The 13498-nt window shown below is 31.4% G+C and overlaps 2 protein-coding genes across 2 annotated transcripts in view; one reads left to right on the top strand and one right to left on the bottom strand.

Annotated features, from left to right (window-relative positions):
* LOC106752663 overlaps nucleotides 1–3900 on the bottom strand; it is a 4914-nt gene extending 1014 nt beyond the window's left edge. Inside the window, exons 1-2 of the mRNA XM_014634395.2 lie at nucleotides 3354–3900; nucleotides 1711–2791 (exon numbers count right to left, since the gene is read on the bottom strand). Of these exons, the coding sequence (XP_014489881.1) occupies nucleotides 1711–2791; nucleotides 3354–3721 (1449 nt within the window). The 5' untranslated portion in view covers nucleotides 3722–3900. The remainder of the gene's footprint in view (nucleotides 1–1710; nucleotides 2792–3353) is intronic.
* A 4236-nt stretch (nucleotides 3901–8136) lies between these two features.
* LOC106752631 (ribosome biogenesis protein NOP53) lies at nucleotides 8137–12122 on the top strand. The gene is made up of 12 exons (XM_014634342.2): nucleotides 8137–8433; nucleotides 9316–9488; nucleotides 9652–9688; nucleotides 9781–9806; nucleotides 9916–9996; nucleotides 10098–10208; nucleotides 10349–10440; nucleotides 10921–11040; nucleotides 11125–11247; nucleotides 11382–11448; nucleotides 11544–11617; nucleotides 11927–12122. Exons 1-12 carry the CDS (start codon nucleotides 8265–8267, stop codon nucleotides 11931–11933), a joined length of 1080 nt encoding a protein of 359 aa, XP_014489828.1. The 5' UTR covers nucleotides 8137–8264; the 3' UTR covers nucleotides 11934–12122.
* The last annotated feature ends 1376 nt before the right edge of the window (nucleotides 12123–13498 follow it).

Genomic DNA, 13498 nt, shown 5'->3' with positions numbered 1-13498 from the left:
AATCACCAGTTTTCATTTTTTAAGAGAATAACATAAAACTAAAAAAAAAAAAAAAAAAAAAAAAAAAAAAAAAAAAAAAAAAAGAGGCCGATAAACATCAAAAGGACACATATCAGTTCACAACTGTACATGTATTCTAGTGGCAACTTGTCATATCACTCATTTGTGTGGTTGTGCAAGATGAATGTTTGTCACCTACACACGTGAACTGGTGTGTTTGTAAGTGATGTGTAACGAGATGACTTGAAAATAAAGTATGACAACCAACTTGTTTATCGACAACAACCAAATAATCACTCTTGTGAGTGAAAACTTTTACATGTCTTTCTATTCAGTTATCACTTTTTCTCTTTGAATGAATGGCTTTAGTGGATAGCTTTTGTGTGTTTTTTTCTGCCTGCACACGAGGTGTGAGGGCTTTGAGAGTACCCTTTATCAGTAGGACAAAGAGCTAGAGTGCTGGGGGCAAAGATCATACTAAAGGCTTAAAGCCTAAGGACATGCGGGCTCCAGCAAGGAATTAATTCTGGTATAATAGGCATCACACAAGCACACTTATTTTCCTAATCATATACACGAGTGCCCATATAAAGGTAAACACAATAAAGTGAAAGCAAAAAAACAATTATTAGGACATGTTAGGCATGCTCTAACAATGATGCCAGGACAAGTGACGTAAAGTTTCTTTTAAATGTAGGATAGTTCAGCATTGCTTTGCATACAATGGATCTAAACAGCATTCTCTTAGACAACAAAGCACACAAAAGTTACTCTAAACTGGCTATAGTTGAACATCTAGTATGTCATTTTCAAGGTGTACTGAAACATTAGGAACAGACAAAAAAGATAACAGAGCTAAAACACTTTAGACTGGAATTTGTCACCGAACTAGATAGTGTGTATATGAGGACAAATAGAGAGACAGAGAAGAAAATTCAAACTACAATTTGATCTTATGATTATACATTACTTTTGCTGAAACATTATTTAGGACAATGAAAATATTACTGGCACTAAACTTAACAAGGAAATCAGTAATGGCATAAACTGTTTGTTGAGAGTAAGAAGGGAAAGAGAGAAAGGGTTGAGTAATTACTTGTGTACCAAGTGCTACAATGTTGGTACGTAGGTAGTGTTCTAACATTCTTATAGGAGTACAGCAGGTTGGCCAAATAAGCGTAAGATACAGAAAATCTTTTTCTTTTCCATGTTGAGTACATTTCAATCTTACCAAATCGTTGAGAATAAAGATGGTGCATATAAATTTTCTCATGGATTGAGGAAGCATATAGCGAATCCATGAGCATAGGATAGGAGCATTAGTATTTTTGCACCTATGTTTAGAAGAAACAGACCATTCCGTGTCAAAAGATTTTGTTTAGCAGTAGGTAAAAAGCACAGAACGCATTCTCATCCATCACCTTACCTAAAAGCCATGAGGATTTAGGTTAGGTGTGTAGGTCTAGGTACTGTTGAGAAGGAGGGACCCTATCTTTCAAAAAGGATAGATACCAGATTGTGATCTAATTCTTCACTTTTTATTACTTATAAAGAAAAGGTTGATGGTCAGCTGGAGAATATTACGGACTATGCATGGCAAAGACACTACAGAACTACATATGACTATGGAACATATTCCTGCGACCAATTTTACGCAATTGAAACAAGATTTTTGCTGAATAGAACGAGTGAGAATGAATAGGGACAAACCTCAGGAGCTAGCCACCTATAACCATCAGTTTCATACTCCATAGCTTCTCCAACACTTTTGCAGGCAGTGACTATACCCATATCTCCCAAGCAAGCATTCCCATGCCTATCTAACAGAATTCTCTGTGTATTAAGGTCTCTATATGCAACACCGTGGTCATTCATAAACTTGATCCCTTCTGCCACATCAACTGCAATCCTCACAATATCCTTATTCTGAAGCTTCTTGTTCTTCAACATCAGGTCATGAACAGATCCACCTTCCATGAACTTGGTCACCACACACAACCCATGATTATCATCCACGCAAATACCGCAGAACTGCAGAATGTTCCTATGACCACAAGTCATGAGTTCCAGCAGATCCTTGTGGAGCTCAAACTCGTAAGAATTCCCTTTATCACACCCCTTCAGCTTCTCAATCCCAACCCTCTTCCCCATATAAACTCCCTTGTACGAATTTGGCCCAATCTGCTCAACAAACTCCACGCTATCTGAGTTCAACAACCATTTCTCAATCTCATCCCCACCTGACTGTATGGTCTGCCATTCATCCACTGAGACAACGAAAGATGAAGAAGGCAAAGGCACCTGAAGCTGAATCCTTTGACTTGAATTCTCAAACTCCTTTCCACGGTAACCATCACCGTATTCTTCTTCAATCTCCACAAGATCTCTCCCTTTAGAATTTTCCTCCTGGCACCCACAGAGCCCGAAGGGGAGCTTCACAGCACCAGTTTTAGGCTTCTTCATTGCAAACTTCAAAGCATTTTCAACCCTGGTCCTCACCAACTTATCATGCCCAGACTGAACCAGAAGAAGCACAACTCCCAAGGTGAAACCCTTCTTCTCAAAGATCTGCATCCTCTTGCAGCAAATGGAGGAGCTATCCAATGCCCCTGACATCGCAGGCCAGGAAATCGGAGAGTTGCAAGCAAACGTGAGCTTCAGAGCAGAACCTTGAACCTCGTCATCACAATCCTCTTGAATCAAAATCGCAGGCTGGTCAGTCTCCGAAGCTTGCTCCATCAACTTTATGTGAAGAAACACATCCTTCATATCAAACTCAGCCTGTGCATAACTGCAACACATCGAAAAAAAAAACATCTTAAAACCAAAAAAAAAAAAAAAACCAATAAAAAACACCCATGATTCCACAACCCGTATCTGTTGTCTTTTAAGTCGCTTAAAGCTCAAACTACTTTGAAAAAAGTCCACCACCGCGATTTTAGCACAACATCCAGGTTTTTAAAGTATCTACAACTTCAATTGCGACTGCATCGGTTGCATTTAACCACAATAAATGTGATATTAAGATGGCGCCACAATTTAAAACACTGAGTGAACTCGGAAGGGTGAGGCATGAAAAATAGCAAAACCCACGACAAAAAAACGAAAAGCGGAAACTAAGATCAAGCATTGGTACGACAAGATCGAAACTTGACAAAATGGGCGACTGGCATCAAAATTTTCAAAAACAACCCAATCCCAGTTCAGCCACAATGTCAAAGTTTCCATCCACGATCAGCTCCAGACACATCAAAGCCTCCAAACGCACAGAATTTTGAACTTCCCCAGAACACCATAAAAACCGAAACTGCGAGTAAAGATAAAAACTTTGGGCAGCATTAATTTTCTGGGACCTGAGGGGCAAGGAATCATAATGCTTGCGAATGTTGGACATAAGTTTCTCGGGGAGTTGGCTTCCGGGGTAGAGCTGAGTGAGGTTGCGAACGACACTTCCCCAGGCAAGTTTCCGCGAAGAGGCATCAGCTTTGGAGGAAGGAGGTGAATCGAGGTTTAGCGAATTTCTGAATGAGGCTATGGCTTCGGAGACGTTGCGGGTGAGCTTCTGGAACTTCTTGTGGACGTTGGGGATGGAGGAGGGGTCTTTAGGGGTGGAAGCCGGGCCTTCAGATCTGTGATGGGTACGCATGAGAACCTGCTCCACCGTGTCATCGTCGGCGGCGGCGGTGGCGCGGCTGGACCAGCACTCTAAAGCTGCAGCCATTGTAGGATTGGGTTGAGAGAAGAAGATGGTGGGTGGAGATGCGGAGAGTGAGTGATGAGGAGTAATAAATGAGTGTAATCATTTTGCAATGTAACCGCCGGATATTTTGATGACAACTTTTTTAGGTAAATAAATCACTGAACAAACAAAGGAGGAAAACAAAAAGGACTTTCTTTCAGTGCCATTGCAACACAACAACATATGTTTTTCAACTATCTATCTTCATTTCTATTTTCACATAGTGTCTACTATTTAACAGTTTTTTACTCACTGTTTTTTTTACCAAGTCTAACAACATAGAAAAACATGTTCGATGATTCAAGAGTCATCTGATTGATTTCAACAGAATTTAATGGATTTATCCTAAATGGTTTTTATTTCTTATACTTTATTCGGAAAGAGTTTTCTTCTTTAAAGTTTGTTCATTTTAATTGTTGTTTTGGGTTGACGATTTCATTTTATGTTTATTTGTGTTTCATTCTAGTTTTCAATTAACCATGTATGTGCTTGGATTGAAGTTTAAAGGCTCTTATCCTGTTTTAAATATGAAAGTAAGATACCATGAAATTTTGTAAAATAGAGTATTTTTGAATTTTTCTTAAACTCAGTTGATTTGAGGGTGAATATTTTTATGCGTATGCATTCATCCAACCTTGAAGTGGAATCAATTCTACCATGCATCCAATACAAATGGGAATTGATTCTATGAAGGTGTATCGATTTCAACTAAGCATAATCGATTTTAATAGACAATGTAACTAATTTCGACAAAAACGAAACCGATTTTAAGAGTTCGTAATAATAGTATGAGATGTTTCAATGACTTAGAATCAATTTTTCGACTTTGTAGAACAATTTCTAGTTGCACTTCATTGATTTCTTATTTATTGACGTTGGAGATTCGTGATGGAAGAATCAATTTATAGTTATATACATTGTGAAACCGAATTTATGATATAATACGAGTTTGTGATTAGTATAAATAGTAAAACATGTGGCCATTAGAAAATAATTTAATAATTTCATTTTTTATCTATCGAAATATTATTTTTAGTCTATAAAATTAGAAAAAAAAAACTCAGAAATTTTAGTAAACTTTTTTTTCTAACTCCATCCAGTCACTTTTAAAAAAAAAATTATATTACAAAATGAACACGTAAAGCATGTCAAAGATGAAATTGAAGAATAAATTGGACACAGTTTCACTTTCAAGTCATAGATAGTCAAAAAAACCAATTTATTGTTCCTGAAAAATAATTCAATTAATAAGCGATTCTGTCAAACTAGTTGAACATGTTGGCTTTAGCTTTGATCTTAAAAGTGTTAAGTTTTATGAATGTCAAATTCTAAGGGTGCAGAAGTCATATGTTTGGTTGGCTGCATGTGGAGAAATAAACCTATGTTACAGTTACCATAAATAATCTCAAAATAAATATATTATAAGTGATGGAAGTGCCACAAAATTATAAATAATATTAATTAATAGGATATAAATGGATATAAATCTTATTTTATAATTCGATTTCGTAAAAAGTTAAACTTAAATTTTATATCGATTTTATAGGATAAAATTAGGTTTAAATTTTATATCAGTTGTAGAATTAAATTAAATTTAAACTTCACTTTTTAATAATAAGTGTTTTTGGATTATTCTTGTTCAATCTTAATCATATTCGTACTCGAAGAAAAACTAATAAATTAAGATAATTGAATAAAATGTTTAACTAATTTTTTCTAAAACATACTCTTGTTTTCTATATTAATGTGAATATTATTAACATTTTTTTATTTTTTTAATGCTAATTTGGGTGCTAATATTTCAATTTTTGTTGTTAACTCTTTTTTTTTTCAGTAATTTGAGTTGTGTAGCTATTTTATTAGGTTTAACTTCTATGAAAATTCATTAAAAGAAGAGAGAAGGGAAGAGTGAATGCACTGATTACAGTGGAAGGTGGCAAAATAAATGATGATAGATGGTCACATTGATTGAATTATGTGGGCCCGAGGGGTTTGATAGGAGGCCGAAGTTGTTGGTATCTGGTCTGCCATGTGGCCCACATTCTTCATAAATCAATTAATAATGGGCTTTATCTGGCCCGTTAATTAGGGGAATCAATCAATTTTGTGACAAATGACTTGCTTTTTTGTTTCCTCTTCGTTTTCTTTTCAGAGGGCCCACTTTCCGGACAATGAATCACTTTCCCCTATACTTTTTCATAACAATAAATAATCTTAACTTTCAACTAGGTTTATTCTTTTGCAAATCAGAAAACATTTTTAATTATTTATTGCTATATTGTTTCTGAAAAGTCTAACATCTTTTTTTTTTTTTTACCTCTAATATGTCATGTTTGAGAATGTAAGTTTGACATACTAAGAATGATAAATAGAATTTTAAAAATCAACGGACAGCAAAATATAATTTATGGATTTTTCTAAATAATCATATTGATAAAAAATATCAATAATTTTTACTTATAGTTAATCTTCTTTGCATACAAATTGAATCTGTATTTTTCTATGATGGGAATTATAATAGTTTCATATGAGTCGGATTAAACGTAATTTAAATAATCATATCACTTACTAAAATGTATTTTTTAAAGATAAAATAATGACAAACAAAACTCAAAAAATCAAATGTATGGTGATTAGAATAGATTTGGGATTGAAACAATTATATTAGTGTAAAATCGATAATGGAACATTGAATTTCTTAATCTTTTCATTAAGATAAAACACACACTAATCATAACTTATATTATTTAATTTTCTAGATATTTTAAAAGTAAATAAAGATATTTTATTGAACGGAACACAATAATCATAACTTATACTATTTAATTTTCTAAACATTTTAAAAGTAAATAAAGATATTCTACCCTCATTTCCTATGTTTGAATCTTAAAAAACATAAGTAGTTAATTCGAAAATCTAAAATGAAAAAGTGAAAATTTTTCTTTTTGCGGTTAAATTTTATTAAACAAAGTTTTAATAGTTAATATTTTCTTTTTGCGGTTCAAATTATAAATTTTTAACTTAAACAATAAAATATAAAAGTTATACAAAGCTTTTATATTTAATCAACATAGATTTTAGTTTTAAATAAATTATTTTAGTCTTTATAGTCTATTATTTAGTATTCAATTTTTAAATTCTTAAAAGATATCTTAAGGTATAAGGTATATTTTTTTTAAGCGATAACATTATATCATAACATTTAGTAAATATTAATTGAAGTGATAATTTGAGTTTTCGCTAATCGTATAAATGGGTCATAAATATTAATATGTTTTAACTTAAGTAATCATTTGATTTTTGACTAAACATATAAATCACTAGTGGGCAAAAATTTTTTAAAGATGAAAGCCAAACAAATGTTTTCGTATAAACTATATTCAAAATCAATGGGATTTATAGGAAATTTAAACAAATTTTAGATATAGATAACTATCTTTTATCTCTTTTAAAATTCAAACTCACATAATATTTTTTATATAAAGGAAGACAACATAATCAACTTATTAGTTTTATAAATAGAGTAAGTTTATTTTATTATCTATTCTTAGATAATATTAATCAGGTTATATTTCTATGAATGGATTAATTTATTTTGTAAAAGATTAATGGTGAAAAGTTGGATAAAAAAATGTTTCCATATTAGTTTATGTTGGTTATTGATCATTCTTACAATACAAGTGAATTTTTTTGCTTCTTACTGCATAGAACCAAATAAGGTATGAAATGAATTATTTTAAAAAGTAATTAACTTTTTATTTTAGTTTAACTTTTAAAAGTCTGAGTTATTTATTTAAACTGTATAAACCTTGTCTTAACTTGTAGAATTAGAAAATATATTTTAAGATAAAGAATTATATTCAAGTAGTTTAGATAAATTCATAATAACCGAGAGTAATTTTATTTAATTTAGCTCACCAAAATTATGTTTTAAATTATCTAAAAAAAATCTAAAAGATTAATTAGTCTAATTCAGTTCTATAAGATAAGATAAGATAACAGTATGTTTTATGAACCTAAGGATTATTAAACAAATAATATTTATACAAATGATATGGTGATATAGCTCAATGTCATTCATGGTTTGAAGAGATTGCATAATATTCTTTTTCCAAGGTGTAATTGAATTCACCTTTTCTCATAGGTTACAATTTACTTATTTATATATTTACCCTTTTAATTTATATATATATATATATATATATATATTTATGTATATATTTACCTTTTTAAATATATTTATCCTATTTTTTATAGTTGTATATTACATTATTAAGGAGTGATAAATTAAGCGAGAGAAAGATAATGTTATCATATTGGGCTGGGCTTATTTGTAGGCCCGAATTAAGGAGCCCGATAACATTGCTAGCCTCTTTTGCAAACCAAGTTAACGACATAAACCTCGTTTTGTTCTGCCGCCTCACGCAGGATCGTGAATTCGTGATTTTTTCCGAAAACCCTGGTCTTTGAAATTCACCAGCAAAAGCTTGAAGTGAAGTGAAGCCATTGCATTTCTGCGTTGATAATGGGGAAGAAAGCAAAAGGGTCAAGGAAGGGTAAGAAGGCGTGGAGGGCTAACATCAGCACCGAAGAGATAGAAGATTTCTTCGAGAAATCAACGAAGGACGCTCTTTCTGGTGGCTCTCTTCAAGCCCTCTCCAGTGATTCCCTCTTTTATGAAGACAAGTCCAAAGGTAATTTCTTTCTCGGTTTCTCTTTTCTGGGTTTTTTTTTTTTTTTTTTTTTATGGTACCCATTGGCCTGTGTCTGAAAATCGTCTCTTTTATTGTTAGTTTTTATGTGAGTGGTCACGTCTAAAGTACACAAAACAAAAAATTGTAAGATTAACGATTATAATTATTAATATCTTACCATGATTTGCATAAGATTGTGCATTATCATATGATGTTTTCTTTTATTTTTGTTGAAATTGAGGTTTCATTATAGTATTTTTTTTTTCGTCAAACGTTAGTGTTAGTTGTTGTCACTGAAGACTTGAACCCAGAACCTCTCCAACCATCCTTCCCAACTTCATTATAGTATACACTGTAGGACGTGGTGTTTGGGCAACCAGATAAATTATTAATTTACTGCAGCATCAGTATACGGTAATATGTGAGAATATATGAAACATGTCGATCGCACGGGTGTTGTGTTTGCTTCCCCAAAAGTTATTTTTTCTCCCTTTCTTTCACCAAATTAAAGTTTAAACAGCTTGACATAAATAATTGGTAAAATTTTCATTTTAATTTGAAGTCTAACGTTGACTCCACTGATTATGTATTAATTAGCATGGATTGTTCTATTAACTTGAACAAGATGGCATCCTTTGGAGGATAAATGTGATTTCTAAAATAGTATACATTTGACATATATCTTAGTAATTTCTTGTTAAACGATACATACTACCATTCTTATTAATGTAATGGGGATTTACGTTTATAGTGCTTCTGCTTGGGTTTTTGTTATAGGAAAAAACTGTATTTTTCCATCAGAATGGGTTTACAGCTAATAGTTCTTGTTCATCCCTGGATACATTGGGTTTGCCTAATGTAATGATATGATTAAACTTCTAGATCTTGCGGTGAAGAAGAAGATCGAGAAGCACAGGGAGAGAGTGTTGCACTATGATAGCCTGCTACAGAAAAACCAGTTTGTCAAGCCAGTCCCATCTTCTATTCTGAAAAAGTGTTCTAAAAACCGGAAAACTGTCTCTAATGTGGAAGTGGTCAATCAAGATGATAATAAGGTCAGTATGTTGTACATTAAAGCAGAAAGGAGTAGTAGTAGTAGGAGTTGGCTATGCCAATCTGTGTAGACACAGAGGAGGGGTTATTTTTTTTTGCTTTTCGTCCTAAACCCTATGTAGAATTTGTTTTATTGATATTACCTCTTTCTAACATATTATTCAGGATGATTCTACCATGTTTGATCTATGGAATGATAAAGGTACCTTCTACGTTTTTACCATTTAAAGTTTTGGTTACTTTTTGTGATAATTATTGATGCTAAACACGGTTTTATCTGATATCATCATGTAGGTGAGGATAACAAGCAAGTGAAAAAGGTATATTTTCAAGCAGTGCTGATTCTAATCTGTGGATTTCATATTTCATTCTATATTTCCTATACTTTCTGTGCTTTAGTTGATAATATGATGGCTACCTTCTTTACAGGTATCAAAGCCTACTCTCATTCCAGCAGTAGAGGTTGATCCTCCAGGATGCTCTTTCAATCCCTCGTATGAAAGTCACCAGGTAGTTTCAGAATAAATGACACTTTTCCCTGCTATTTTTATTCTTTATTTTTTTGTCATGAATCTTGTTTGACAATTTTAAATTTTTTACTGTTAAACCAGGATACATTAGCTTCTGCTGTTGCAGAAGAAATGCAAAAAGTCTACAAAAAGGAACTGGGCCCGGAACCTGTGCCATTAACTGTTCCTGGTGAAGCTATTGCTGAAGAAGATGTGAGTCTCATTATCTTCATTAATATAATTATTGGAGTTAAAAAATGCGTGCTACATTTATTATGCTCTATAGAGGTACTTGAATTTATATGGCTTTTGTGATTGGTTATGCTTTGTCAACAATTTACCTTTTTTGTCAGATGTATTTTCTTGATGTGGATGATGGGAATGACGATGATGATGGTAATCTTGAAGATGACGATGAAAATGAAGATGCTGGATCAGAGAAAAAGTTAGTATCATAAATTTTATTTAATTGGACTGCCTTTGTTTAAATATCGTTTATGAACCACATTATATTTTTCTCCATATTACTTTTGGCAATATGCATTACCTGTCCAGCCATTCTCTTTTATGAACTACGTTATATCTTTCGCTTTATCTTCCAGTCATTCTTCCGTGATTATTTGAAGTTAGACTTCCTGTTAATTACCGTCTTTAAGTGTCTGTCTACATGTGATCTTATAATGTTGCCATTGTGGTCCTTTACATGTACTTAGTAGTTTCTCATGCTAATGTTAATTTTCTTTGATGCATAATACATTATACTCATTACACATTGCCATTTTTGGTATGCAATCTCCATTTTTGAATACTATTTTATATCTACATAGTATGTTTGAACCTAATAATATGTGTAGTTTTTTATTTTGTGAACCAATAATTTATGGACATCTGGTGTGCTCATGTTGTTTGAAAAATCATTGGACAGGCCTATTAAAAAAAAGAGAGTGACTAAAGTTGAGTTGAATAAGAGAGCTAGGCGGAAAGAACAACTGAAAAAAGAAGCAGAAGCTAAGAAGATAAAGGAATTGTCAAAGGAAATTGATAGGTAATATCATCCCTCTTTCTCATTTCTCACACTGTCTCACAACAAAAAATGATTTTTTAAGCATATTTTGTTTTCTGGTTACAGCATACCTGACATTATTCAGGAAATTGAGCAAGAAGAGGAGGAAAAGAAGAAAAGACATCTTAGGCGAAAAGTTGCTAAACAGGAAATGTTAAAGACACGCCCACCACGCATAGGAAAGCACAAGTAAGTAATCTTTTATTATCACTCCATTTGTAGTTTTGTACAATTAAATTTAGTGAAATTTCTCTTTTACTTGTGCCTTAAATAAAGTTCCATACTTTTATGAATGTTGTTTACCAATTCTATTTTCATAACAGGTTTGAACCTGCACCTGTTCAAGTTTTATTAAGTGAAGAAATTACTGGATCAATTCGGAAGCTGAAGGTCTACTTGTGTTCTCTTGCTCTGATTTTGATTATGGTATCTCAGTTTTGGTGAACATGCAAGTAAAATTTCCTATGTTTGTTTTGGTTATCTAGGGCTGCTGCACCCTAATGAAGGATCGATATAAAAGCCTAGAGAAGAGAGGATTGATTCTTCCATCAAAAAGAAGGTTAGTTCAAGCTTCTGTCATTTTGTCAAACAGATTTGGTTGAAGGATCTGCATTTGTGTTTGGATAAATATGGATTGTGTTGTTACTTTCCTCTGAGCTGTCTTACCCTTTGCTTATTTCTGCATAAGTAGGGTTTATATGATTTTACAAAAGAAATTGCTGCACAATTTTTCATTTGGAATTTGATTACGATGGATCAGTGCAGTTTTTTAAAACAGAACTAATTCTTGTTTTTCATTTCATAACATTGTGTTATGAGATATTATGCATGCAAAGCTCTGATCTTATTATGTGTATTCATTGTACAGGAATTAGAATTCCCAGTATCAGCTACATCTTGTGTCACTCCAAAAGTTCTAAGGAAGATCATGTTTGGCTTAATTTTGACAAATTTTGTTTATTCTTTTTATAACAATTTAATTTAGAAAGTGAAATGCCTACATGTATTACAACAAACTTCATTATGCATGTTATAATAGTAGTAAAGAATTTCTTCACCTGTTATTTAATAGTTTCAGTATATCACTAACCTATTGATTTTCATGTTAATCAATTTTTATATTATTGCTAACTAAAAGAAAATTTTGTTATATTTTTTTCTTATCAAGCTAATTAGCAAAATAATTTGGTTGACTGAATTAGAAGCAAATGGGAATATAAACATAATCGACAATTTGTAGTAAATTGTAAAAAATAAGGGTTTCATTATTAGCCTCTGAAGTATTGGGGAGTGAATTTTGCAAGTTGAAATAAAATGTTGCATATTTATTATTAACTAGAAAATTAACGTTCTTATATGTGTTTATATATTAGTTTATACTTATAAAAGTACACTTCACATTCTATAGTTGTATTCCAAGAAGAGATTCATCTTTTACAAAATTGTCTCGTTATGTACCGTTATAACGATATACTATATTAGTTAATTCAGAAACAAGATTAATTGCAATAGAATTAGTTAGAGGCAAAATTTTAAATTAAATTAAATTATTAATAGAGGTAAAATTAATATATGTTAAGATTTAAATAAAACTTCAGTTCAAAAAAAAAAAAATAAGTAATTTTAATTTTGGTTCTTATAGAAAATTTTTTTTACTTTTCTTCCTCTAAAATTAAAATTCATTATTTTAATTCTTCTAAGTATGAGTTTAGTACCTATAAAGTACTTCCATTTTATGATAAAAGTAGAAATTAATCATAGGAAAACATGGAAAAAAAGAATAAAATTTTTGACATTACAAATATATAAACATGATAAGAATATACATATTAAACTACCCTTAATATATTAATATCATCTAACATTTCAATTAACCTTCATAAGAATATCTTTAAATTAATCTTTGGAAATTTTCACTTATTTCATCCAATGTCTTTTTGACAAAAAAGTTCAATCGAAACATCTTTTAGCTACCTGGAGAAAACATCCTTAAATTAACTTTCGTTAACTTCTTAACAAATCAAACAACTTTTAAATTTTATCAATTCAAATATATTAAAGTTATACAATTAAAATTTTTAACTTGAACTTATATAATTGAGGAAATAGACTTATAATGCTTTAGAAAAAAATATATAACAATTCTGGAAATTTAAGTGTAAACATTGAGTAAGATGAAAAAAAAAATGAATATAATATAAAATAATAATTATTAATCTGTTTCTTTAAAATTTTTTGTTATATCTTATTACTACTGCGTCTTTCTACTTAATTTCCTTTAAAACAATAAACTCATAATTTACTTCATTTACACTTCTGATCATAAGACACATGAGAAAGAAACACATAATTTGATTATCGACCCTTTGCTTAAACAGTATTCACAATTTATCTTGTAATAGAGTTGTGAAATTTTTCTATAAAATTTAAAATATATCTT

The sequence above is a fragment of the Vigna radiata genome, unplaced genomic scaffold (genome assembly GCF_000741045.1).
Source record: "Vigna radiata var. radiata cultivar VC1973A unplaced genomic scaffold, Vradiata_ver6 scaffold_153, whole genome shotgun sequence".
Taxonomy (NCBI): domain Eukaryota; kingdom Viridiplantae; phylum Streptophyta; class Magnoliopsida; order Fabales; family Fabaceae; genus Vigna; species Vigna radiata.
The sequence above is the reverse complement of the archived record's forward strand: the minus strand, read 5'-3'. Positions and strand labels throughout refer to the sequence as shown.